We start from the raw sequence: 26,130 nt of genomic DNA on the forward strand, positions 1-26,130 counted from the left end.
CGCAGAAGGAGATGTGAGGTAGGTACAATGTACATTATTTTCTTATTTTATTTATTAAAAAATGATTGTTCACAGTCTGTCTACTTTTATCAAGATTGAGGAGAGCATGAGGCCTTATTCACATTAACTGCTTTGCTTGCATTGCCCACAATCATGAGTAATTAGAGAAAATGTGAACAGTCTTTTTAAGACAATTACAATTTAAAAATGCAAGATTTATTGTCAGCTCATTGCCAGTTCACACAAAATCAACATAAGTGCAAAATTATCATCATAAGCACAGTTCACACAAATCATGTGTGGCACAGTCCCAATGGTTAGAGCATTGAACCTTGTATATTATTTGAGTATGTAGCAACCATTTCCCCTACAAATGAAAAGTTTCCACATTTTGGCCGAATGAAAATTAGAAAAATGGAAAATTTCTCCAGGCTCATAATTCTTGTTCACCCAAAATTTGTTCTGTTTTTTTTTTTTTTTTTTTTTTTTTTTTTTGGTAAAACACTTTCAGTCACAGTGCCACTCTCTCCTACCAGGAGTATAAATTGGTAGGAACAAACTGTAAAGCCCTGGCAAAACGGTAACGCAAGTGGACGCAAGTAGTCGCAAGTTCAACTTGCGTACAAACTTGCGTTGGGTGGCCAAACGGACACGCAAGTTTAGTCGCAAGTGCACGCAAGTTTGCAAAAAGTCATTTAAAATGCTACGAGGTGAATTCAGTAGTTACAGTAAACTGCAAAAAATGCGTTGACTCACGATGGGTGGCCAAACGGTGAAAAAAATTGCGTTAACTGAAGTACAAATTTAATCTCGACCGAAGTGAACGCAAGTCAACGCAAACTTTGTGTACGCAAGTCAACGCAAGTGCACGCAAGTCCTGGCCAAATGAAGACGTACAATGTAAGTGGGCGCAAGTTTTCAACTTGCGTCTACTTGCATTGCGGTTTCGTCAGGGCTTAAGGGAAAGCAACTGAAACAAATTGCTCAAGGGGAACTTGTGATGGACTGCATGTAGTTTTATTTTCATCTTACAGCTGAGCTATTTCACTAGTTAGTAAAGTTTTTATCACTGTTGTCAGTAAATTTTTAATGTAAATATTGTAAAGCGCCATGAGCCATGGATATGGCTCTATATAAATATTTTATTATCATTATTATTACTAGCATCTATCCAAAATGAGTGCAAAACTCCTAGTCACTTTATTCTTCAGAAACATTATGTAGGATTAATGCTCTAAAGTTTGGACCACTTTGGTCTGCAGTGCAGACAGAGATAAATTTCATTAAACTTACAGAAGGTGAAAAAAGTAAGAAGAATTTTAGAATTTCCCCATTAGCAGACACCTACATTTTACCATGTTTGAGTCTTCACTCAATTAATTTTTATTGCAGGCTTTGATGCGAAGTTGCCTTCCTCAAGGCAATCTATCAGTTGAGCAGGAATTGGAGCTTTTTGGTGAGCAACATGAATTTGGTTTTCCACTCACCCCAAACTGCTCGCCATTTTGTCCCTGTCACCTTTCTTCGCGCTGATCCCGTTTTTCGCACTACTTCCCAACTTAAAAAACATCTGGAACCGGCTAGACACTGGCTAGCCAGCAGCAATACTCCAGTATAAGTGAAGAGCTAGTTAGATAATTAAAATTGTAAACTACTTTTTAGTTGTTCATTTCTTCCAAAAGTAGAGGCCTGATACAAGTTAGACGAAATTATAGGAGTTATAGGAGTCAACGAATTGTGGTCGAGGATGATGTACTGTACTTTCTTTTTTTGGCTTTTAGAGGCGATAGGAAGTAACACATGTTCACTGCTGAACTGCAAGGACTACTGGAATCGTCCTTACAAAGATGTGAGTAGGGCAGTCTTTGAGCTGAATAACAGGTCTAGAAAAAAGAAACGGCAGTAAAAATGCACGAATTGCGTGCCGAAAGTATGTCCCTGGTGAAACATTGCATGAAGGTTCGCATTAACCGTAAAGTTCACACCTTTTTGAGGAAGTTAAGATTTCGCTGAGCACTTCGCCATAAAAGGTAGAGCAGTTTTCGAAGCTATATATTTTCGGTTTGGTTATAACAGTCGTGCAAACTGCTCTATTATGACCGAAACAGAAAACAAGATGCTACATCTACCAGTAGCCATATTTTTCTGCACATGTCGCCTGTTTTTGTCTCACGTGTGGTTTGCATTTTGGTTAGCTTTTGGATGTAGACAGTCGTGCTGAACGAGATCACTTTTTCGTTCAAGGTAGAATTTCGCCCCGTGTGTATAAAGTTTGATTGCGTTACAACGTAATTAAACGATTGAAGCTCGATCCTCACCAATAAAAGATTGTCTTTTACATGTATGTACATGTACGTGTATTTGTTTTCTTTCAGATTGCTGCGTGGAAGATTGTCCTTTACGCCATAGTGTCGCCATTTTTCTTCATGGGCCTCATCGTCTATTACTATGCTATCTGGGATTACTACTAGTAAGTATTGACGCCAGGGATTTCCTCCTAGACTATGAGGATGCATGACGTGTCTTCCAAATTCTCAAAGAGACGGACCATTTTTTTTTTTTTTTACTTTTGGGGGGGGGGGGGGGAGGGGATGGGCAATGACGAAAAAAAATTGTTAATTGTTGCACAAGAAAAGTAGGAGAAGCAAAAATCTTGCACAAGTAAGCACTGGAAAAAATTCAAGCAAGCCTCTTCTGCTAAACATGGATGGTGCAAAAAAAATCTTGCAGAGGGATATGTTGGTAAAGCAAATTCTCGCAAATAACAATGCTCAAAATCATCTTACTCGGAAAAATTGCCCAACACCCCCTCAAAAATTAAATGGTCTGTTCGAACAATATGTGTTTCGATAGTCCCGGTGTTAGCAAAAATTCGATCAAACTCATTTTTCACCGCTTGAGGAGTGCTAAAGTGGGCGACATTCTAATCTGTGTTGTTTTTGTTGCATTTGTTTCAGTGGAGATTTTCCTGTGGACATCAACAAGTTACGCGAGGAAGAGGAGAGTGCTTCGACATTTGGAAACTTCAGAGGAACTTCATCACATCTGAGGAAGAGATGTGGAGGCCGCCCTCTAATGTACTAAATGTACGCAGCTATTAGAGGTCACTCTAGAATATGACTGACCACTGAAAGGCACTTTGAAGGTTGAGCAGCAACATAGCACCGCGTTTATCGATAAAATCTGTTCATGACTCAACGTACACACTGACAATAATCAACACGCAGCTTTGCAGCGGTGTCGAGAACCAGTGGGCAAGGCAGCTCACCAGCGTCATGAGTAGGATATGCTTTTGAAGAGTGCAAAAAATTGAACATAGTCACCTATTAAGGTCTATAACTTTTTATTAGAGCAGTTTTCAATTGAGTGTCGTAAAACCAAAACCAAAGTAATCACTCCGGCCAATCACAAAGGACACAGACAATCCAGTGAACCAATCAAAACTTGAAGCAAATACATGAAGCTGGCATGAAACGCGGAATAACGTGCGCGAGCGAGTCAAGATTGGTTTTGGTTTTAGTTCTGATTGGCTGAGAAAGTGGCGCGAGATTTTTAAGCCAATCACTAAGCGTAGTAATGTAAAACCAAAGCAAACGCAAGTTACTTTCGACACTCAAGTGAAAACCGCTCTAAATAAAGTACGTAAACCAATCAACTTGCATCATTTTATCGAGTGGAATTAATTTTTTTTTGGTTGGTAACGCAACGTGGTCTTAACCGACACGCGAAAATTATAAATGCAGTAGCTTGTCTTGTAACCTGCTACCGGAACTTTTGAGCTCGGTGGTTGTAACGGTTTGGACGTGAAAGCAAAGTAAAGGATAGGTACCCAAAGATTGAAAACTGTGTTCAGCCACTACCAATAGAAAACTTCCTCTGGTGTGACACCATTTTAATTACACGATTTTTTTCCTCGTATTTAATACTTGTACATGCACAGGAAGCAGAATTAACAATAAGCCCTTAGGCTTTACAGAAGGGCCTGATACGTAGCGTCAAGGGCCATTACACTCTTGTTTTGTTTAACGAAAGTTGTGTTATATTGAAGCGTGACATATACACGTGACGATACACGTCCGTCAATGAATTCATCATCAAAAGACATCAGGGATGTCTGTTTTCACTCTAAACATTTTAAAGCATGGACAAAACCGCAAAGTCTACTTTTCACGTAGTATCATCAGCCTTGCAGCCCGGGGGGGGGGGGGTACTCAAAAAAAGTTTTATACGGGGAGGCTCCGCCCCAGAAAAGGCATTCCTTTCGAATACCTTTTATTGAAAAAAGGTACCACTTTCATATACCTACACGACATGTCATATACTTAAGAGAGGAAGTTTTCTTGTCATTTTTACGTGGCGCTTAATAAATTCAAGAAGATACAGCCAAAAGTTGCGTCTGTTCGAAATATTTTGTTTAAAGACCTTCCTAAATATCTTAATGACAGATTTCCCTACCCTTTTATATACCTAAGCCTGAAAAAGGTACCCCTTTCGGGCGGAGCCTCCCCGTATAGGCCATTATAGGGAGTACCCCCCTCCCCGGGGGGCATGGTTTTGTCCATGTGCTTAAATGTTTCGGAATGGCTCTGTCCATTCACATTTCAAGTTATTTTGCTTTGCGAGACTCCATCGTGACACTTAGAGTTTCTTTTCCCCCGTAACACGTGATGTGGAAACGCGTGATTTGGGCCGGGACAAGTGAGTTCAAAGTACGGAACTTGATACAGTGTACGGGTTAATGGGCAATTTATTTGCGTTGGCTCTTCGAGCTGGCGTCATTTTAATATATTTGCTACACCGCGCCGATGAGTCCCAATAAGGACGAAACAACTGTCCGCGGTTGCAATCCTGCTGTATCGGTTCTAGTCGTGGTGGTGTCTCGCAAAGTCTACATTTCACGTAGCAGTCTTGTTTGACCGGTAGTAAGCCAAACAGAATCACTGAGAATGAATGACGTATAATTAAAGCCCTAACTATGAAAACAAGTGATTATATCACCTCCGTCCCATACCCTTACCCACATCCAGGCAATTTCAAGTGGCCCATTCTGACCCAATCAGAATGCGTGATAGACTGTCCACAGCCTCTCTATTTTACACAACGCAAAAAAAAAGCGCAAAAAAAGCGAGACGAATATGGTGACCCCCCTTTTTTATTTCAAAATTTAAGTTCCCTTAAAGTAATAAACCAGTAGACGAAGCTTGGTTAAAAATCTATGTTCAGTGCTATTTTAGGGAAATGACCTTAAACAAACAGAAACGCTAAAAAAATTACGTCAAGCTGCATTTACATTAAGTAGCACATAGAGGTGAATCAGTGTTAAAAAAATAAACATTGCTGGAACTGTATAAATCACCAGAGATAAAACTTTGCAGACGATTCATGGAAAAAGTTTTGAGTTTGATCACAGGCAGACAATCTCGACAATCCTCTGTGTTTGAGGCCGTGTGACGTAAGCATCACGGAACGCGCTATTTGATGTCCGCACGTTCACTGAATTTGAAACGATTGACCTCGGCTTGAGTCAACTGATCGTGAGAAATGCTCCATAAAATATATACTGAATTTTGCATCTTTCGATTTCAAACTTTGATCTACTGTAAGCCAGATGAATAAAGTTTACTTACATTTTATCGTTTGTGGGATCTTTTATGATTTTATGGGGTTTTGAGGCCGTTAATTCCTCGCTAGCCGTCACCGCCCCCAACAAAAGCAACGAAAGATCACACAGACGATAAAATGTAAGCAAACTTTATTTATCTGGCTTACAGTAGACTACAAGCCTGGGCCCGTCTAGAAAGCTAAGAGAAATTGAACCTTTTTGCACTTATTCGATGTATTGTTTAGATGGTTTTACGCGTCGTCATTGTTCTAGCTACGCAGGCTAAAAAATTTGACTCTTGTCTTCTGTGTACTGGTACTGTTTTTTGGTTTTGGCGCCTGCGGCCATTGGTTTCTGTGTATTACTCCGTGAACTCGCATCAAAAGGCTCTTGGGGGAAATTGCAACATCCTTTAATCCACATCTGCAAGGATTATGTCCTCAACCAAACTGCTTCAGATCTTTTTAATGCCACCAGGAGAAGAATACGATGAAGAGGAGAGAAGGAAAAGAATGGTGATTGCAGAAAAGCTACCTAACTTTCTAGCTTCCTTGAAAGGAGGACACTTCGCCAGAGTTAGTAAAGAAGAGATAAAAGAGAAGTCCGCTGCAGACCTAAAATATCCCAGTGACAATTGGCATGCAATCAAAGTAGCACACGTAAGTTAACTTTTTATTTAAAGTGGGTCAAGAGCAAATTAAACATTTCGAGCATTTACATCCGATTTACAGTGGTGTTCCAAAAATACTTTTTGTACTTTCACCCTAGACTACGAGCAGTCCCTATTTTTTTCGCAGAGTCCGTCGAGCTTGAAGCGAAAAAATAAATGAACGCTCGGGGGGAGGTGGCGGGGCGAGGCGAGAAGCGAAAAAAATAGGGACTACCGGCAAAGCCACAGCGTTTAAATATAAGGCGTTGCTCTCACAACGCAAAAATATGATTGGCTAACGCTTGGAGCGTTGACAGCAAGATGCCTACGCGTTGTCAACACTTGCATGTCATATTGCGAAGTGATGAGAGCGGGAGCTTTTGAGCTCCCGAAATCCCTTCTCGAGACTAATTTTGTCGCCTATAAAATTGCATCTCCGAAGAACATTTTTAATTCAGTGTATGTGCAGCAAGACAGCCAAAGTACTGAGCGAAAAGGGTAGAGAAGAATTCAACCAAAAGTAACTTTATTCCACCGAAATTCAATTCTTGTTTAAAAACAAGGCAACGGCTGTTTTATATAGCGCGAGCTTCGTAAATTACAAGCCGGGAATAAACAAATTTAAGCAAACAGCTTTAAGAGTTTGTGACTGGGAAATTCAGGCAGAAAAGAAAAATGTTGGAAAAAGGGGGTCGGCCGATCTCCACCAAATTTATGTGGTATGGAGGCCTTACCCAACTAGTAACCATGGTAACATTTTTTGATTGATTGACTTTATTGTTTTCGAGAACAGACCACCCCCCGAAAATTGCCCCAGTGGCGTGACAAAAGTTGTGATTTTTAGGTTAACTTTATTTATTCAAGCAACAGTCTCTAATTTACATTAACATAACACTTGTCCTTTGGTTATTTAATGCATACTAGAACAAATCTTCTCTGTATATCATTCACGATATGCATGCAAACTAAGAAGGCATGCTTCGCGACATTTTCAAAAGTCGCAAAACTAGGCATTTTCGAATCTCAGTTTCTCAAGGGTCCGGGAAGATACAAATATAAAACAAACTGCAAGTTACTCACCATATAATAATTATAGGAAAATGTTTTAAGCCAGTGTTGAAATTAGACCAGCGAATTTAATTTTTTTTAACGGTTCACTGTTTTTACCGCTTCGGCCGATTTCACACTCAGTACCATAAAATTACGGCGTCCTTGCTGCTGTCGATCTCATTATCCGGATTTAGTCGTTTGAACGCCTTCGACAAGTTTAAAAAACCAATAGCTATGGTTTCTTATCAAAATATTTATGATTTGGCTGCAAGTTGTATTCCTTTCAAGCGAGAGCAAGGTAACATTTTGCCGTAGATTGCGTGACACTGCCATTGAACACGAAGCTTTCAGCGTAGCCATCAAACCAAAGCAAGATTATCGCGTTGATTAACAGAATTGTGCCTTTTCTCCGTGAATACTTGCTCCTGATTCATAAACAGCTTTCAGACATACCATGAACGATTCCAGAATTCAGTAAAAAAAAATTGCGTTACTTCCGTTTATACCCAAATTTGGCACACAGGAAGCTGACAAAATAAGCCAATTACACAGCGAGTTTGGGCTAGGACACTTAAGTGGCAGTTTCTCTTAAGCGGTCTATCGCATTTCGGGTCGGAAAATAGTTTTCCCTCAAACTTTGCCCAGTGAACTATCTTAGGTTGTAAGTAAATGCAACGACTTTAGTTTTTGGAAATACGTTAAAATATATTTTTTTAGAGCTCTCGACAGTGAAGGCTGCAAATGGCCTATTTTGAGCTTGGCCAGAACGAGAAATTTCATAAGTTGACGAGCTCGCCGCTCAAAAACAACCAAACGCACCGCCAAATTATATTTATTATTCCTAAGTTAAGTGGTCCTTCAAAGGTTGGAAACGCATGCCAATTTTGATATATTTTGATTTACGGGTCCGTAAAAATTTAAATAACAGCAACCGTTAGATCGCTTTTTGTAAACATGCAAAAGTATGGTGTCTTCGCAGGCCTTTATTTCACGAGTCCAGACCAGACTATTCTAAATTCCAACTGAATCCTACTAAACAGATGGTAGGAAGCATAGAAATATAAAAATACCTTGCACTTTTTATCTTTCTTTGCCACAGCGACTTCGAACATTTCGTGCTTATGCGAGTAAGTAAGCTCATTTGCATAATGTGTATGAAATACACATTAAAACCCCGCCTTAAAAGGACTATGTCACAGTTTTTAACAGATTTTTGAACAGCCCAAATTTATATTTGTGTCGTAGGAAACCTAAAAATAATGGTCCATTGGCTAACGTACAATTGCTAATTTAGAGCACTAAAACTGTTTAAAAGCGCGTTTGGCTGCGGATGGCTCGGATGGAAATGGACTTCAATTTGAAAACGTTAGCCAACGTTTTCAAATTGTTTCCACGCGCCTTCAAAAAAATCGATATTTAAGTTTGATTTCTATCCCCAAATAAAGGTTATATCTTCCGTTTCATGTTTAAAGATAATGTTTTCATGGGTAAAGTTGCCTGCCACTTCTTTCAGAACAGTTTAGATCAAATAAAGGTTATATCTTCCGTTTCATGTTTAAAGATAATGTTTTCATGGGTAAAGTTGCCTGCCACTTCTTTCAGAACAGTTTAGATCAAAACTCTGCGAAAATCCCCGTGACTGGTCCCTTTAACCCTCAGACGTTTAAGAGGGAAGGACAAAACCAATCAAATCAGTCATGGCAACTCCATAAATACAAGCAGGTTTGGCCAAAAATCGTCATTTTTAATTCCTTATTTTTCCAGTCTCTTAAAACAAAATTGTGCAATTTTCAGTAGTCTTACAAGCCATTAGCACTTTGGCTTGATTTTGTATCAATTCCCGTTATTTTCTAACTTTCTCAGAAATAGTAAAATCTGAGATGGCGGATGCTAGAGGGCGGCTTTGATGATGTCATATGACGACAGCCTTTTGTTTCGTTTTACAATTTTAGTTTAATAACGGAGCAATGAAAAAAGCAGTGGACGACTCTTTTAAAGCAATACCTAAAGATGATTATAAAGAAGAAGACGGCGGCAACGACGAAGAACAACAACAACAACTAGACGATACCAACGAAGGGGGTTCTGACTGTATGAACAGAGGGCGAGATATTCACGATTCCCTTGCGCAAAAAGTCAATAACTATGGGGATACAAGATATGGCGGAAAATATGGAAAGCTAATTCAAGCAATAGAGAATCGCCTCGAGTGTAGATTTGTTCGAGCTGAAGTTTCGGTATATGGTTTCAGCTTGATTGACAATAAAAGTGAAGCAAAACGAACTGAGCAGCTATTTTGGAGAGGAGCCATTGATGCCGTGGGCGTGACCAAGGAAGGAAAGCTTTTTCTTGTTGAATGGAAGACATTAAGTCGAACGGAAAAGCTTAATGATTTCTGGAGGCAAGGAAGTGATCGTGGCTACGTTCCTGCTCTTCATCAAAGCCTGCTATACCGAAAACTCTTGAATATTCATCTAGCGACACACCGAGATTTGTCCAAAATCTTTAAACGAGTTCTTGGAGTCATGATCGTGCCAATACGCCAGGATTTTCAGGACGTAAACGACACCGATCCCCGCATTTGTTGGTCCTTCGCACAAATGCAACAAACCCAAATTTTAAATGGAATCAACAATCTTGTTTGGGAAATTTCCCCGTTCAAGTTAATTCAGCGAGTCGATTTCAAGGCTAAGCTTTTTTGTAGTAAAAAAGACTCAAGTAAGACCAGACACTGGTACACGGAGAACGTCAAACTAGTCAAAGGAAACAGGTCTCTCAAAGATACAGCCCTACTGAAAAACATTTTCAAACAGAGTGCAAAAGTAAAGGATTTACGTGAAGCGCTTAAACTCCCTCCCTTGGTAGACGTGGAAAGTGAAGAAGAAAGCGACTGATAAAGGAGAAGAATTAGCAGAAGAACCCTCAAGACTGTTATAAGGGAATATGCCCGTGGAGAAAGATCAAGGAAGGCTTTCGAGTAAAGAATTAAAATGACATCGTCTGTTATTCAAGTTTCGGTAGATATAAATACAGATGAGCCCCGATATAACGAAGTATCAGGGAACAGGGAACATGTGTTTTTTTTAACAGGGGTTCTTTATAAAGAGAACCCCGGCCCCTTAAAATGAATTTGTTAGAAAATACAAAGCCAAAAATCTTCGTTGCATCGGACTTTGGTTAGGCAAAAATTGGTTAAAATTGAACAGTGTTATTTGAGGGGTCTGAAGGGGGTAAAATGGGAACTGGTATTTCGGAAAATGTCCACTGGGAAAATGGAATTTGGGTCACTGGGAATGGGAATCACAAACAAAAAACAATAGAACTGGCACTGGAATTTGGAAAATCGGGAAAACGATAGGTAATAGTAATATATTGGACCGAGTGGAGGACAATTCAGGGAGTAATCGGGCGAGTAATTTCAAATCGGCCGAGCGCATAGCGCGAGGCCGATTTGAAATTACGAGCTCGATTACTCTCTGAATTGTACGACACGAGGTCCAATTACTAATTAATCGCATCAATAACAAAATTCGAGGTTAGGAAGTCTTTGAGAACCTTTTTTGTGTGAAAAAGTCAAAGGAAAATTCAATTGGTTGTACAAACAGTGGGAAAACAGCAAGAAAGAAATCATTTAAATGGGCGTGATTGAAGCGTGATTGAAGCGCGAATGGCGTAGGTGTCCAATCACAGGTATCCAATTTGAAGTTGCACAAATTAGATACCAGTACTTGGACACCCGTGTGATCGCGCGCCAATTACGCGACAAAGAGGCGCGCGCAGAACCAATCAAAATCGAGAATTTTGTTATAGATACGATTAGCTGGGAAATGGGATTAAGGCAAAATTTGGGCTGGGAAATGGGATTTATAACTCACCCACCCCCGTTCAGGACTCTTTTATGTTGCCTCCTAGCTTCACAGTGTCATTGTCGTGCCCTCTAGCTTTTATTTTAGGATTAAAGGATTTTCATATCTGCCGGATCTCTTTCGCATTCTATGCAGTCGCGTGATGACATTTGTTCGTATATTTCACTTATGCCAAGACTGCACGTAGTAATTGTTTAAAAACTTGGTTATTGGTCATTTTTATATTGCTTCATTGGTTCATATTTGGCAGAATTATGTGTGTTTTGCTACACTTTTATCAGTAAGGACACGGTGCGATGCCCATCACGAGGAGCGTGCAACTTATCACGTTTTATTATCAACAAACTGCCACGATATCCATATATATATGATTAGAAAGTCCTTGTTATCCGTCATCTTTACATGACAGACATCCTGCGATATACGTTGCTTGCCACGATTCGTCCAATGTTTGAGTTGTAAAACAATTATCCTGCTCAATCTTGAGGTATTAAAATCATCTGATTTTAGCCGACGAGGCCGTAAGGCGATATTCCCCGCAATTTCGCAGGATAATTGTTAAATATCGGGACTTCGTTACAAAGGCTTCGTAATATCGGGGTTCTGCTGTTGTGGTTGGTTGTAGGTTAGGTAGCCTGTGTACAGCCGTCCCGCTCCGCTCAACAAAAAAAAATACACAGGCTACAAGTTAGGACACTCGGATAGGCTTAGATTGCCAACCAACATCGATTTGTCTGTTTGGTCAAATTTTACTCCTCTGCAGTCGTATTAAAGACTTGAATAGAGAGCTTTTAACTGATATAAATTTTTCATACCATCCTTTGTCTAGATGCGAGAAACATTGTCGAAACAAGAAGAATATGCAGTACTTGCTGAGATACTTACCCAGTGGGGGTACTCCGGCTTGTTTATGACAGGGATGATCGAAGGATTTTTTTGGGTTTAAAATTTTCGATTCCGGGATTTGTTTGGGTTGGAAAATTTGGCAAGTATTTTTTTGGGTGACTTAATAATAATAATAATAATAATAACGCAGACAGGGTTCTTCAAGTAGAACAGGGAACTTTCCTCCTTGTTTTACATCCACCGGAGGAATGGGGGAGGAGTGGAAGAGGATCACAGTAGGCGCAGAATTAATCGCCGAAAAGAAAGGGGGGGACCAGGTAAAAATTTTCCCCCCTTAAGGGGAAAAAAAAATAAAAAAAAAAAATTTTTTTTTTTTTTTTTTTTTTTTTTTTTTTTTTTTTTTTTTTTTTTTTTTTTTTTTTTTTTTTTTTTTTTTTTTTTTTTTTTTTTTTTTTTTTTTTAAAAAATATTTATATATTTATTTTTATAAAAATAAAATAATTTTTAATTATATTATAAAAAAAAAAAAAAAAAAAAAAAAAAAAAAAAAAAAAAAAATAATAATAATAATAATAATAATAATAATAATAATAATAATAATAATACGACTTTATTTAATGAGGGTAACACTTGATTTAGATAGGGGATTTTTTTTAGGTGCCTTGTGATGAATTAACAAAACGAGCGTTCTTTGTGTTATGTTATTGCCGCTCCTGGCAATTTAGGGGTAATTTGACAAGGGATTTTTTGGGGGGTTATTTTTGGTCCAGGTATTTTTTTGGGTAATGTCGGAAGGCTTTGGGATTTTATTGGGTCCTGAGTTTTGCCTCCATTCGATCATCCCCGTCATTTACAAGCCGGAGTACCCCCCCCCCCCTGGGGGTACTTAGTGGCTAAAATAAACTGACGCTTTTGAAGAGATCGATTACAAAAATAGAATAAGTTATCTATAGATAGTAATTGATACCTATAAATATTTCTGAAAGATTTGAATTTTATCCTTGTTCTTCTTCTTGCTAATTACACAGGTCTACCCACGACTCCGTTATGCTTTAAGCATTTATCGTGTATAAATAAATTTTTGTTAAAACTGATTGAAATAAAATGAAACTTGAGAGTGGGATCTACAATCCGCTTCATGATTAGTTGTGACACTTGAACCTTTCTTCAGTTTTAGCTCGGAAATGTTGTGTCCCCTCTTTCCCCCCCCCCCCCGGGGGTACTCCCTATAATGGCCTATACGGGGAGGCTCCGCCCGAAAGGGGTACCTTTTTCAGGCTCCAGGTATATAAAAGGGTAGGGATTTCACAAATTTAAGTATATGAAAGGATAAGGAAATCTGCCATAATGATATTTTAAAGGGCCTTTACATTAAATATTTCGAGCAGACGCAACTTTTGAAAAACTTCCCGTTTTAGGTAAATATTATGTCGTGTAAGTATATGAAAGAGGTGCCTTTTTGTAATAAAAGGTATACAAAAGAGGTACCTTTTCTATCAAAATGGTATATAAAAGGGTAAGGGGTTGGATCTCCGGGCGGAGCCTCCCCGTACAAAACTTTTTCGAGTACCCCCCGGGCTTCCCCCTCAATGTTGCCTTAAAAATATTCAGTTTTGCCGCGTGAACAACCAGCTATTGACGGCGTTTTGAAATTTTCCAGCATTAAGGGAGGAAACAGGGAGGTGTTCCGACAATTGTGGTTTAGATTGTTGGTTAACCAGGAATAATCTTCTATCTCAATTCATTGTTCCTAGGCATTCTCCGAATGAAAGACGAATGTAAGAACCAACGTCCAAAGCCATCATCCTTGCAATTACATACGTACACTTGTATCAGCTTTTTCATTAATTTTTTTGGACAATTGTGTTCACGTGCTATGCTAATATATAGTTGGTTTATTTATTTTATCGTTTGTTAGATCGCGATCCCAGTGGAAAGAAGGCGGTGGGATGGAGCTTGGTTTTCCAGAAATAACGTTTAATAAAACTTGCAATATAGCGCATTCCCCCCTCCCTCCCCATCCTTTAGATGAAAATTCATCCTAAAGAGAAAATTCAAGTTAAATCAATCCAATCCCCCTTTGTGCTTGCGTGCCACCGATGATTTAGAATGTAGAAAAGTTCCCTGGAACTGAGTTTCTGGGGGACAAGACTGGTTCGATGTGGCGGTTAAAGCCAATCGAAGGTTTTCACGGAAACAATTCTGTCAAATGGCATGGAAGAGTCCCCTCTTTCTTCTCAAATTTCTTTTTTCAGAGAAGTACCGTGTCTCAAAGGTTTACCTTCCCCACCCCCCTTTTTTAGGTTTAAAAATTTTTCTACGCAAATGAACTGGATGAAACTGCAGTTGTCAATTTTGTACATCACGGAAAGCATCGATCAATAATTGATTTTACTTTTTCTTGATCCATTTTACTCATTTTTTTCTCTTTTTATATAATTTCATTCAGCTAAATTGTCGTCTCGCAACGCAATGTATTTGCGTCACGGCACAAATAACACTTGCAAAGAAAACTACTTAAATCTTTATATTTACACATCATATATCCCACAACGTTCATTTTTTAAATTAATTTTTCGTCAAGGCTAGTTTTCACTGGGCAAAAGTATGAACGCATAAGAAGACCGAACACAAAAATTCTTATGCTGTACTCACTAGGAATAAACATAAGGATAAGAAAACAAAATTGTCCGTTCTTCTTATGCTTATGCTTAAGCTTATTTGTAGTGAGAGCAGCACTTATGCCTCACTTATGCCCAGTGAAAACCAGCTTTTATTTACACGTCATATTTTAGTTCATTCTCAATATGAAAACAATTTAAAAAGTTAGTCTTCTTCAGATGAACACTATAAATACTGTATAGAGAATCACTGCTCGACTCGGTGAACAAAGGGCGCCTTCAGATAGTTATAAGCACTTCTTCGATTCCAAAACCACTGAATCAATAGGGTCACAAAACATGATGGAACTTGACTTGAAACACGGTATCGCTTAGCCAAAAGGGGCACAATTGTCATCTTCTCTTGGGTCCCCTTTTTGCGGACTTGCATCGGCCAGTAGACGGCCGCGCCATGTTCTGCGGACTAACCCCTCTAACAGTCATGTTCTCATCAGGCGTTAACCGCGTCAAAGAAACTTTCCGTTGCGAGAAGTAACTCTTTCCGGGCGATATACCTTTACTTAACGCACTATCAACGCCAGTGTTTGCCATCTTTGCTTTAGCTTTAGCAAAATGAGCCTTGCACGGTGGGTCAAACGTCCTTGCTAACTCTACAATGTCATAACACTCCGAAGCCTTGAGGGCGTATTGGCTGCGAAGGGCATGGACAGAGGTAGCCACACCCCGCGGGCTGGTGCATGCGGACCTGGGAGAAACTGCTGGTCTTGGATTACACGCTTCACAGGGCGGTTGTTTCGGTGCTGATGCCTTTTTGATGTCGCTTGTTTGCGTGTTCGCAGACGCAGAAGCGTTACGACCCTTTCTAGAGTTATTTTCGCTGCTAGAAGATTTCGCGCTTTGTGCGTGAGTTCGGGTTTTTGGCGGTGGTCGCGCCTCGGGATAAAGTGAACCAGGAACGAATGAAATACCTAACTGATATCCACTGTTACGGAAAGTTTGCACGCTATCCGATCCGTCGTCGGAAGCGGAAATCGCATGGTTCGATGCGCTACTCTTTCCGGCCGATGACGTTCGTCTCAGTCTATTCACAGCCGATTTCGCTCGGTATAACTGAGGCGCGCTAACTTTAGCGGACTGAGTTCTAGAATTGGACGCCTGACCGGAAGATAGCCTGGAGAATTTTTGCGACGATCCTTTAGACGAGCTTGCAGAGTCTCCGTTCTGCTTTGCTTTCTCTTCTCTGTATATTTCCCATAACACAGTCTCTTCCTTCAAATTTTCCAGCTCCTTTAATCTGTGCATAAACAGATCAGTTCTCTTCGTTCCTCGAAAACAAGCGTCTTCGACAGTCTCCTCGACCCAAGTCTCCGGATAAGGGTCGTGAAATCTGAAGTCTAAATCCTCCAGTGAAATCTCCTCTGGGACGAAGAGATCTTCAAAGTGAGGGTCACTTTCTTCCCATTCTAGCCTTGCCTTCGCATCCGCTGCAGCTAAATCATGTTGGAGCTTCTTAGGATCCGGGATCTTGTCCGTGGTGCGTTTGACGCTACTGCGAGAGGAGGGACGTAAGGTTGGAGACGGAGAGGAGGTGCGGGACGGAGAGGCGGATGATGAAGGCCGTGACATGGGTACCGGACTGCTGATGGCCCTGTAATGGAATGAACACGATATCATTTACAGCAGGATGAACACTCTAAAATAACGGACCGATGGGATCTATACATGATACGGTATCACATGGTGTACTGAGAGAGACAATCGAGGAAAATAATGTTTTAGTCTTAAATATGAAGTGGAGATGTACGGGATGAGGTGGGGATTAGTAGATCACACAAGCGCGATAATACAGAAAATCTGGCCAGTTCTCCCTTTTTCTCGTCTTATACAACAATGTAACTATATAAATTATCGCTAACAGCGCCTACCTCTCGTGTCGGCTGCAGGGTCTTGTAAGGTAACTAGCACAAGTTGGTCCTAAGTCGTTACACGGTTCGTATGGAGCTTCAGTGGCAGGGATTTCTCTCTTACTCATAGCTGCTGCCAGCTGGCTGCGACGGAGAGCGGGGCTGGCAATTCCCTCATTGTTCATGTGGTGCTGTGGAAGGTACAAACAAAGACGCGTTTGTTAACATCACTGCTTGCAGCACTGTCTTAAAGGGACTGTGTCACGGCTGAGTTAAGTTTATTTTTTAAGTGTTGCCAAATACTTGCTATGAAACTTAATTTTTGCAAAGAAATATTACTTCTATGGATCTAAATGACAAAATTATAGCTTCATTGCAACCAAATGTGTTATAAATTTAAGTTTCAAGCAAACAAGTTTAACTTTGAAAACTATTCAGCCCAACAATATTTCAAAAACCCATATCGCAATCCCTTTTCAATCTTCGTCACTTTTGGCCATCCGTGCCTTTTTTTGTATTCGCTGTGTTATTGAAATGTTATTTTATTGTTTCACGAGGTTATTTATTTATACATCACAAAATTTGATGGTCATTTCCGACGCCTAAATTTGGCTAAAATCCGTGACACAGTCCCTTTAAGGGAATTTTTAATTTTTTTACAAATGCACTGGAGACACTTGACTTTTTGTAAGACCTCTAGCCCAAGATTTGTTGCATCTGTTCAACCCGCACTATATATATCCCTAGATTTATTAACCATTGCCTTTTCCTATTTTATTTGTTCTCTTCCTTTATTTCTTTCTACCATTTAGTAAACTATGTTTACTTTTTTTGAAAAAATACGTATTAAATAACTGTAACGTGATATTCCGTTCAAGCCTAAGTTCCGTCACAAGCTTATTTCTTTAAAAGTTGGTTCTGAGGATCAATTCTCGAATTGGTAATTTCATTATTCGGATTATCAATATTTTTGTCTGGTTGACAACGTATTAACAACATCGTTAGCAAAGTTTTCACTCTTTATATGTCACAGCAAATATTCGCTTTGCCTTTTAGTCGCGTCAAAACGGCAATACAAACCTATTCCATGCCTCGTTTCATTATAATAGTTCCGCTGCATTTTAGCTCACATTTTTTAATCCCCAGATTAATTTTGCTCCTCTTAGAGCCAATGAACTGCTACTCAATAACTTCAACTACGCCATACATCATCAGGTTTAACATTAAAAAATATTTTGAAAGAAAAACTGAACCGCATTGAAAATTTTAGTTTCGACATGTCTGCGTGGCCACTATGTTGAAGCGTAGTTTTTGGCACATTTCTACAACGCTAATAAAATATAATACGGATCCAGAACATAGAAAAACATGCATTCTCGATAACCATTTTTGCCTGAATGTCATCCGTCTACTCTGTTCGCTTACTTTCTGGGGAGTAGGTGAACAGAGAAAACGGCTGAAATTCATGCAGGCTTAACCATTTTTGAAAATGAAAATTTTGACAACAGAAACCACAACAAGTTGGAGTGTGTTGAAACAAATTAAGTCCAACCAGAAATCACTTACCGTTTCTTTAAAAGAATCAACGGGAAAGCTGGAAATCTAAGAGATTACGCGGACATTTTTGACAAATAATTAAAAATGATCAGTTAGCGAAAGATTCTTGTCAAGAAACTAGCTTACCAGCAGTGTACATGTGATGGAGTCAACAAAGCGCCCATTTTAAAAGCCATATAATAGCTGAATATTCACAGCAATTCACATCAATTTCCACTCAAGTAACAAATTAAATACATGCTAGCTACCGACTTACGGTTACTAAGGGAACTTGTGAACATTTTACACAAAACCAAATCATGTTCACAATTTGCTTGTCAAATTGTACGCGTTATTGATTGAAAGGGGGCAGCAATAAAATTCACAGCACACAAACCGCCCATAAATTTTTTTTTCTAAAATTTGATAGATTTTAAACGTGAACATTATACATACCTTATTCTTACTATTTTTCGCGAGTTCTAATTTTCGCGATTTTCGCGATTTCAAAATAATCGCGAAAATTAATACGCGCGAAAAAAACATTGCGCGAATTTTAAACACGCGAAAATTAATACCATATTTTGTATCAAAACAATAAAAATTTAAAGTGTTTGGAACTGGAACTATCCTTTCTTGAAAATATTGATCTTTTCGACTGGTTTTTGACTAGCACTCTTCCTCTGATTACCGCGTGTTTTCTTTAGCTTGATAATCGACCAAAACCTCTTTAGAACAGTCACCAAAGTTTCCGTTTGCAGACTCCTTGTAGTTACATTGAACCAGACCTTCGTATATTTCCAGTTCTTTCTTAGGCATTGACGACTGATCCAGAAAACACTGACAAAATCGCGAAATTTAATACACTTTTGCTCCAAGAATTTATACTCGCGAAATTTGTCTGCCGAGTTTTCGCGAAATTAAGTACGCGCGAAAATTTAGTAAGAATAAGGTAGCTACATTCGATTTTGAGAAAAAGGGCGTAACGCGTTAAAGAAAAAAAAAGCATTTTTCATTACATTGTCCTTTTATCTTGAAAAACGTTAGCTCAAAATATGTTGTAAGTTATACAGTTGCAGTTCCGATGTTGATGACATTATCAGTGCATTGTACTGAACTTGCTGGTTACATTCTGTCTTGAAAATTTCAGCAACTGCCATACGCTATTTAATTACGTGAATGCTTTCAATATCGTTTTGGAGCCAGTTCAAGGCTCAACATGCAAACACTGTGATGTTTCCCTTATAAACAAAGAATGTTATTGAGTTGATATTTTTAAGAAGCAAAACCATTAACAACCACAGAGGGAAAGAAGAAGAAAACTACATTTTATACTGTTTTTAGTGAATTGTTAATTGCTCATAAATATCAAATTTAAAATTCAAATCGGAAAGCTCTTTTTGTTGACCGAAAATAATGGAGTCTTACTTAATTGAAGCTGACAGCTGCTAACTTATGAAGAAATGGTAAAAGTGCATGCATAACAAATAGCCACTAAAACATACATCTTACATGTACTTATAATTTGTTACTTAGTTTAACATGAAAATTAATACTTGTGGCCAATGTCCAAGAAAAAAATTGTCCAAGCTCTTTAAATTAATAGCTCTTTGGAGCTAGTCACATTTTCATTTTCACAAGTTTCCATTTTCACTGGCTGTTAAATACAATTAAATATTGTGAAAACATTGAACATACACTGCATTAAACATCACTTCACAACAGGAGCAAGCTATTAATAAGTTTCATTTTTCAACTGCAACTAAACATTTTCACCTGTAAAATACTTTTTAATTAACATTGACTATAAATCTTTTTTTTCTTTATATCCAGAGCAAAGTCTTCAATATAAACACTAGTAACGCAGATGGTATTTTTTGGTAGTCGTGAATTTGATTAAACATTACATGACTGTATATGAATTATGCAGGTCTCACCTTGAAGCTGTAGATTCTCTGTTGATTCATGCACTGGTTAACATCTCGCACTTGCTGTGTGAGTCGTTTGAAGAGTTGCTTTGGATGAAAGGGGAAAATCTTGCATTAAAAACTTGAGATTACCAGTTATTACAACAAATGGTATTATTCATGACAAAGGACATTTATTAAATTATGATTTTGCCAGAATTTTAATAGGATTCATGGACACAAATTTATTTTTTGACATTTTGACACCTTGTGGAAAAATAATGTCTTTTACATGGAGGAATAATGAAATGTTAAAAGATGAGTGGCTATGTATAATGAAAAGGCTGTTCACCTACATGTACTTCAGAAACCTTAATCAGATCATCACAAATTTCAAAATGAACTCAGCCTTAAGGCATATCTCACCAGGGTACCAGGAGCCAGAGGTTTTCCTTGCATATTTAAAGTGGACTAGGTGGTGAAGAATCACCTGTTGCTTTGATAATGGGTATCTAGATTTTTTAATAAGGGTGGCTGAACACAATTTAGTTCCTTTATTTTGCAATCACTGTCCAAACCGTTGCAGCTGCCGAGCTCAAAACTGACAGGTAACAAGATAAGCTGCAGTAGCCTACTGCAAAATAATGGATGTTTCATGACCATTTTTGTTACGACCCGCTGATGACATTATTAGTTAACAATTTGTGCCAGCAACACACTCTGTCCATTGCCTCGGAAATCCAAAATCTGGAACTCTCCGTGCCTTTGCGGAATTCCAATTGTAAGTATCCCCCCATGCCTTCAGAATTCAAGTGCAAAGAAACCCCCTTCCCCTCAGAATTCCAAAAAGCAGTGTCGGTGGTATGGTATGAATATTTTCTAAAATCACCCATTTCAGATTTCTGGAATCAGCAGTTTTCTTGGTTTCTTACAATTCTAATGACTGGTTTGTTAGAAATTGTGCCTTTCTAGAAAACAATATTTAAAAACCCTTTCAACTGCACACACACACACACACACAGCATAAATTACATTTTGTTTCTCTCAAAGCCTCGAGTCACACGTGCTTGGACTTGTGTCAGCACTGAACCCCAAAGAGTGCACGGAAACTGTGTTCAGCCACCTTAAGATACCTCAGATTGGCTCCTTTTGACCAATGATCAAACACAACAGAAAATCACAGGTCCTTGCTCCAGAGCTATTCTCTGCTTGTATTATCCGTGCAAGAAAAAACCACAGGGCCAGACACTTTGACATATTTTATATATGTATAGCATTCATTTACAAATATTTCATGACACCATTTAAATGAGTATTTGTTTCTGCATGAACTTGTGCTCTTTGATTGCTTTCAATAAAATCATTGAGGGGTGTCGAATGGTAAATGCGAGACTTTGCGAGACGGCAAGACTGATATCCTTTCTGCGAGCCCGAGACCTTTTCAGCCTTGCAAAAGAAATTGAGACTCCGAGAAGGCGTCAAAGAAAAATTCGAGATGACGAGACCCCTGAAATTTGGCTAAAATTTTGCGAGACACGCATTTTTTGAAGGACCATTCACCACCCCTTCATAATCATTGCACACACTGAAGTGAAGCAAATAACACCCTTCCTGTGCTCATAGCAATAGTAAACTAAAGTGAATAGCTAGTTTCTTACCATTGTAAGTTTGAATTCCTTGTAAGTATCTATGATAAAAAACAATAAATAAAAGATATCAATCTGGTGGCCTGCGCACTTGTACATGTAAGGTTTTCATTGTTGATTTTTAAAACAGGGAATAATAAAAGTACAATAATGATAATGATCTCATTTTGACCTTCCAGGTCTGGGATTGGTGATCCAATTTTGGCCTTTTATTCTGAAATGGGGATGCTGAATGGCAAAAAATTGTAAAACCCATGGGGCCTGTCTAAAAAGTGATGGATGATGCAATTGGAAATTAAAAACATCATAATTATTTCTGGTCTGAGATAGGGCATACAAATTAGGTAGGGGCTCCTAGACACCAGCAAAGCATCCCCAAACAAATTTTCCTGGGTACCCCACCCCTCGCCAAGGGCACATGCACATGTGGACATGAAGAAGAAAATGGGAACTGGGATTTCGGACCAGCACTGGGAATCACAAACAAATAAACAATAGAACTGGGACTGGGATGCAGAAAATCAGGAAAACAATAGGCTGGGAAATGGGATTTGCGATTTAATTTCAGGACGGTTGTGTGTAAAAGTGGGATGGGGATGTGGGGACTGGGACATGAGGGCACATGTTTGGGATGCTAGATGCAGGGAGGCATTGCCTGGGACTCAGAGACGTGGGACTCAGGACGTGGGATCGGGGACGTGAATGTGGGAACGCGACAAAGAGGACATGGGGTCCTTTTCTAAGTCACTGCCCTTCAGGACCCTCATAAAAAATTATCTTGAAAAGTTGAGCCACAATCTGTTAAGATTATTGTGGAGAACAGTTATATTTTTCCTCGCGAAGCGAGGCCGAAGGCCGAGCGTAGCGGGGTGTATAATTTTGTCCCTCAAAGGGCTCAGGCGGGATGAAATCTCGTGTGGAGTTTACGGTCATATTTGTGAGCTTGGTGTATGGCGGAAATGACGTCACACGGCCGCGCGCTGGTGGCCTAATGGTGTGAGCGTCGAACTTCAAATCAGATTTTCGGGATGAGGGCAGGGGTTCGAATCCGGCTAAAGTTTCTTCTTTTTTTTTTTTACTTTTTATTGTGGGTTCGAATCCTGAGCCTTTCATTTTTTTCATTTTTCTTTTCGGATTAAAATACCACTGATTTCCACATAATACTCCCTCAACGCCTATTCAGGCCCGGCATAGTCAACGAACGTTCGAAAAGAGACCACGATCAAATTAGTCGAATCGGCATCGAACGAAATCGAACACCAGACTTTCAGTGAGTTCGATTTCCGAACAAATCGAATTCAATCGAACAAATCGAACTCAATCGAACTCAACCATCTGATTTGTTCGATTGATGACCGAACTCAATCGAACACAATTAAATGGATTGCGTTCGATTGGCTCTGGTAAACCAATACAAGCAAGCCTATCAAAGCAGGTTTTTCTCGTGCTTTTTTACAATTTATTCAATAAAGGAAACCCCATTTATAATCTGTCCAAGAGAACAGAACAGAACAGATAAAGCTATCATTATTCCCGCGGGCGTATTCCGAAATTTTGTACCTTTCCTTTATAGCTACAGGTAAATTCCTAACTTCGACACAGGCAACGGCACACAGTAGATGGATGATTATGAAAATATCTTACTAACGATATACATGATTCTCTCAAATTCATCTTGGACAATTAACAGTGACCAAGAGAGTAAGAGGTGAACGAGCGTCAGTATATTGGATGTATGGGAGCATCTTATAATTACTGCCATGATAGAAAGGATAAACAGTTAATGCAACAGTAAAATTATTTTTCTCCTCAGGTCAAAATCAAAGTAAATGATCAGATGTTCGTGTACATTTATTTCTTGAGTGTCAAGAGTTGTCTTACCCCGCGAAGGTGACCACATGTAATTGTCCGCGCTCATTTACAATTCGGAATGCACGGCCTTTCTTGTCTACCGTATTTTATTTCAAACCTTGAAAACTTCACCATCCTTTACGTCAAAGCGGCATTCCTGGTAGCATTTACTACGCATTTGAAGTTTACAATCCACAGCGCATCTGAAGCCATTTCTGCATTTCTTCGTTTACGAAAAACACGTGCGCTACACTCCGGGCTGAAGTAACTCGAGCTTCCAAGATCTGGTTATGGATTTTCAACGCCTGTTTTACACAAATCACGAGTTCGAAAATCAAACGTTCGATTGGGTTCGATTGATTTTTTTTCTTTACGGTGAGTTCGATTTCGTTCGATTGCCGAACTCAATCGAACTCAATCCATGAATTGAGTTCGATTGAGTTCGATTGAGTTCAATTGAAATTTAGTTCGATTGGGTTCGATTGGCTATGCCGGGATTCAGGCTATAAACCTTTCATGGCCATCAGAAGCGCGCGGGCGGAGGGTTCGAATTCTCCTGCCGTTCGTTCTTCTTTTTTTTAATGCCCTGAAATAAATGTCTAAAATGCGAATATCCAATAATTTGTCGATGATTTTGAAAATAGCCTGCGCTTCCCAACGCTTATACCTCTTTTATACGAACCAGAAAGAGCCGCCATTTTCAAAGCGGAGTAGACCCTGGGAACGAGGGTGTCGCAGCCATGTCCGTTACTAGGCAACAATAACAAATCACCGGTTAAAACTGGTTATCACTCCTTATTTATAAGACCCCCCCCCCCTCCCTCCCCAACTCAGAGCTTCGCGAGGCCCTGCGAGTCACGTATTACTAGTAAATTATTGTAAAAACACAGAAGTTAAATTTATAGTGATTCATTCAGAGAAAACCAGTGATCCATTTTGCACTATCAATTTACAGAACATGTGTTGTCCAATTTAAATCTGCAAATTTCTAAAGGGAGAGGGGGTGGCCCTAGGGGGGTACTCGAAAAAGTTTCGTACGGGGAGGATCCGCCAGGAGATCTAACCCCTTACCCTTTTATATACCATTGTGATAGAAAAGGTACCCCTTTTGTATACCTTTTATTGCTAAAAGGCACCTCTTTCATATACCTACACGACATCACATTTACCTAAAACGGGAAGTTTTCTTGTCATTTTTATGTAGCACTAAATAAATTAAGACGATACAGCCAAAAGTTGCGTCTGCTCGAAATATTTAATGTAAAAGCCTTTTAAAATATCATTATGGCATGTTTCCCTACCCTTTCATATACCTACAGTGTAAACTTCTGAAATCTCTACCCTTTTATATACCTGGAGCCTGAAAAAGGTACCCCTTTCGGGCGGAGCTCCCTGTATAGGCCATTATAGGGAGTACCCCCCCCCCGGGGGGGGGGGGGGGCACTAGCTTGCTTGTGGTTAGCTTCACCCTGGTTTGCTCGCAGGCAGCTTTTACTCCAGTTGGCTTGCAGTTAGTTTTTACTCTGGTTAGCCTTTATTTGTTGGTTAGGGCAATATACTATTGCTGCCCTGTCATTCCGCTATTCTGCCGAATGTGGTCATCAAGACGGGGGTCCAGTAGGCAAATTTTCTGGAAGTATATTTTTTCCTGTGAATGGTTTATATAAAACGCACCCACAATCATGAATTTTATAAGCTATATTACTACATTTACTGCTGATTTTTCTTTGAATGTGAGTTGGCATTTCGATAACAGAACTGCTGGAAGATGGATGTCAAAATTTCTGCAGTTCAATGGAATCAACACTTGGCAGACATAATTAAATTTCTTGACATGTTAGCTTAATTTACGGATTATATTTAACACTCATGGCAGCGAATAATCGTGATTAAGCCCCTTCGTATTCAAAACGTAAACAATTAAGGCCACAAAACCGCAAATATTTTCTTGCAGCTGATATAAATTTGCTTACCACTAATTTCGCCATCGCTTGTTTCCAAAAACACGTCCGCAGAGGCACTTCGAAGAGGTGATACACTTTTAGCTCGAACATTCTGCAAATTTAACACAAAACAAATATCAAAAGCCTTGAGAAACAGAATTAGAGCGAATTCGTGATCTGATCGAGCCACCTGAATGCGATCTCTTGTTATAGCTAGGATCAATTCTAAATCTCCGTGGAAAAAATAAACAAAACTCACTTTCGATTTAGCTTTATTCTCCGTTGACTGTTGTCGATAGTGATGAGGAATATGTATCACTCTGCCTCTTATCCAGTCTTTGTTTAAACTTCGGCCGCTGCAAAAGACGGCGATATAAAATCAATTCGAGTTCAAACAACAAAGAAATCAATTTTTGATGCACAGCAACGCTGCTCTGTAAACATGCAAGACCTGTGGAAGAAATTTCTTTGGGTTATCGAAGTGGCCGAGTTCGGAATTTGCCAATTCTGTGAATACACGGCGCAAAGAGAAGGCTTAACTGCTACATATTGAACTGGGACCGCCATTTTGCAGTTGCCATACTTACAGACGGTATTGTTCATGGCTCATTTGGCTAAATTCACCGGTTGCTATTGAACTCCATGCACGCTTTTGATTTCATTCACTGGTATGGCCTCAGGGGAGCGAAGGTGCTAATTACTCGCCGAG

The 26,130-nt window shown here is 39.3% G+C and overlaps 3 protein-coding genes across 4 annotated transcripts; 2 read left to right on the forward strand and 1 right to left on the reverse strand.

The window, feature by feature from the left end:
• Positions 1-6: 6 nt before the first annotated feature.
• On the forward strand, positions 7-5,674 carry LOC144649926 (uncharacterized). Its single transcript, XM_078509519.1, has 5 exons — positions 7-18; positions 1,393-1,456; positions 1,782-1,849; positions 2,376-2,470; positions 2,958-5,674. Exons 2-5 carry the CDS (start codon positions 1,399-1,401, stop codon positions 3,082-3,084), a joined length of 348 nt encoding a protein of 115 aa, XP_078365645.1. The 5' UTR covers positions 7-18; positions 1,393-1,398; the 3' UTR covers positions 3,085-5,674.
• Positions 5,675-5,800: 126 nt separating this feature from the next.
• On the forward strand, positions 5,801-12,164 carry LOC144652725 (uncharacterized). Its single transcript, XM_078512775.1, has 2 exons — positions 5,801-6,261; positions 9,254-12,164. The coding sequence occupies exons 1-2, from the start codon at positions 6,037-6,039 to the stop codon at positions 10,193-10,195; spliced, it is 1,167 nt and encodes a 388-aa protein (XP_078368901.1). The 5' UTR covers positions 5,801-6,036; the 3' UTR covers positions 10,196-12,164.
• Positions 12,165-14,390: 2,226 nt separating this feature from the next.
• Positions 14,391-26,130, reverse strand: LOC144649962 (uncharacterized). 2 transcript variants are annotated; one of them, XM_078509565.1, is made up of 7 exons: positions 26,009-26,130; positions 25,681-25,777; positions 25,452-25,533; positions 21,640-21,668; positions 20,012-20,089; positions 16,560-16,729; positions 14,391-16,282 (listed from the first exon to the last, which is right to left on the reverse strand). In XM_078509565.1, the coding sequence occupies exons 1-7, from the start codon at positions 26,029-26,031 to the stop codon at positions 15,028-15,030; spliced, it is 1,734 nt and encodes a 577-aa protein (XP_078365691.1). In that variant the 5' UTR covers positions 26,032-26,130; the 3' UTR covers positions 14,391-15,027. The 2 variants fall into 2 exon arrangements, with proteins under 2 accessions (XP_078365691.1, XP_078365690.1); XM_078509564.1 differs by lacking the exon at positions 26,009-26,130 and adding an exon at positions 25,873-25,997.

This window comes from Oculina patagonica, chromosome 4 (genome assembly GCF_052425735.1).
Source record: "Oculina patagonica isolate OP01 chromosome 4, crgOcupat, whole genome shotgun sequence".
Taxonomy (NCBI): domain Eukaryota; kingdom Metazoa; phylum Cnidaria; class Anthozoa; order Scleractinia; family Oculinidae; genus Oculina; species Oculina patagonica.

Excerpts from the sequence above, each read along its gene's own strand:
- LOC144649926 (XM_078509519.1), top strand. The coding sequence starts at position 1,399 with ATGCGAAGTTGCCTTCCTCAAGGCAATCTATCAGTTGAGCAGGAATTG. Across the intron at positions 1,457-1,781 it reads GCAGGAATTGGAGCTTTTTG|AGGCGATAGGAAGTAACACA; the intron begins GTGAGCAACATG and ends TTTGGCTTTTAG. Across the intron at positions 1,850-2,375 it reads GGAATCGTCCTTACAAAGAT|ATTGCTGCGTGGAAGATTGT; the intron begins GTGAGTAGGGCA and ends GTTTTCTTTCAG.
- LOC144649962 (XM_078509564.1), bottom strand. The coding sequence starts at position 25,988 with ATGGCGGTCCCAGTTCAATATGTAGCAGTTAAGCCTTCTCTTTGCGCC. Across the intron at positions 20,090-21,639 it reads AGGAATTCAAACTTACAATG|CAACTCTTCAAACGACTCAC; the intron begins GTAAGAAACTAG and ends TTTCATCCAAAG. Across the intron at positions 16,730-20,011 it reads AGAGAATCTACAGCTTCAAG|CACCACATGAACAATGAGGG; the intron begins GTGAGACCTGCA and ends TACCTTCCACAG.
- LOC144652725 (XM_078512775.1), top strand. The coding sequence starts at position 6,037 with ATGTCCTCAACCAAACTGCTTCAGATCTTTTTAATGCCACCAGGAGAA. Across the intron at positions 6,262-9,253 it reads ATGCAATCAAAGTAGCACAC|TTTAATAACGGAGCAATGAA; the intron begins GTAAGTTAACTT and ends TTACAATTTTAG.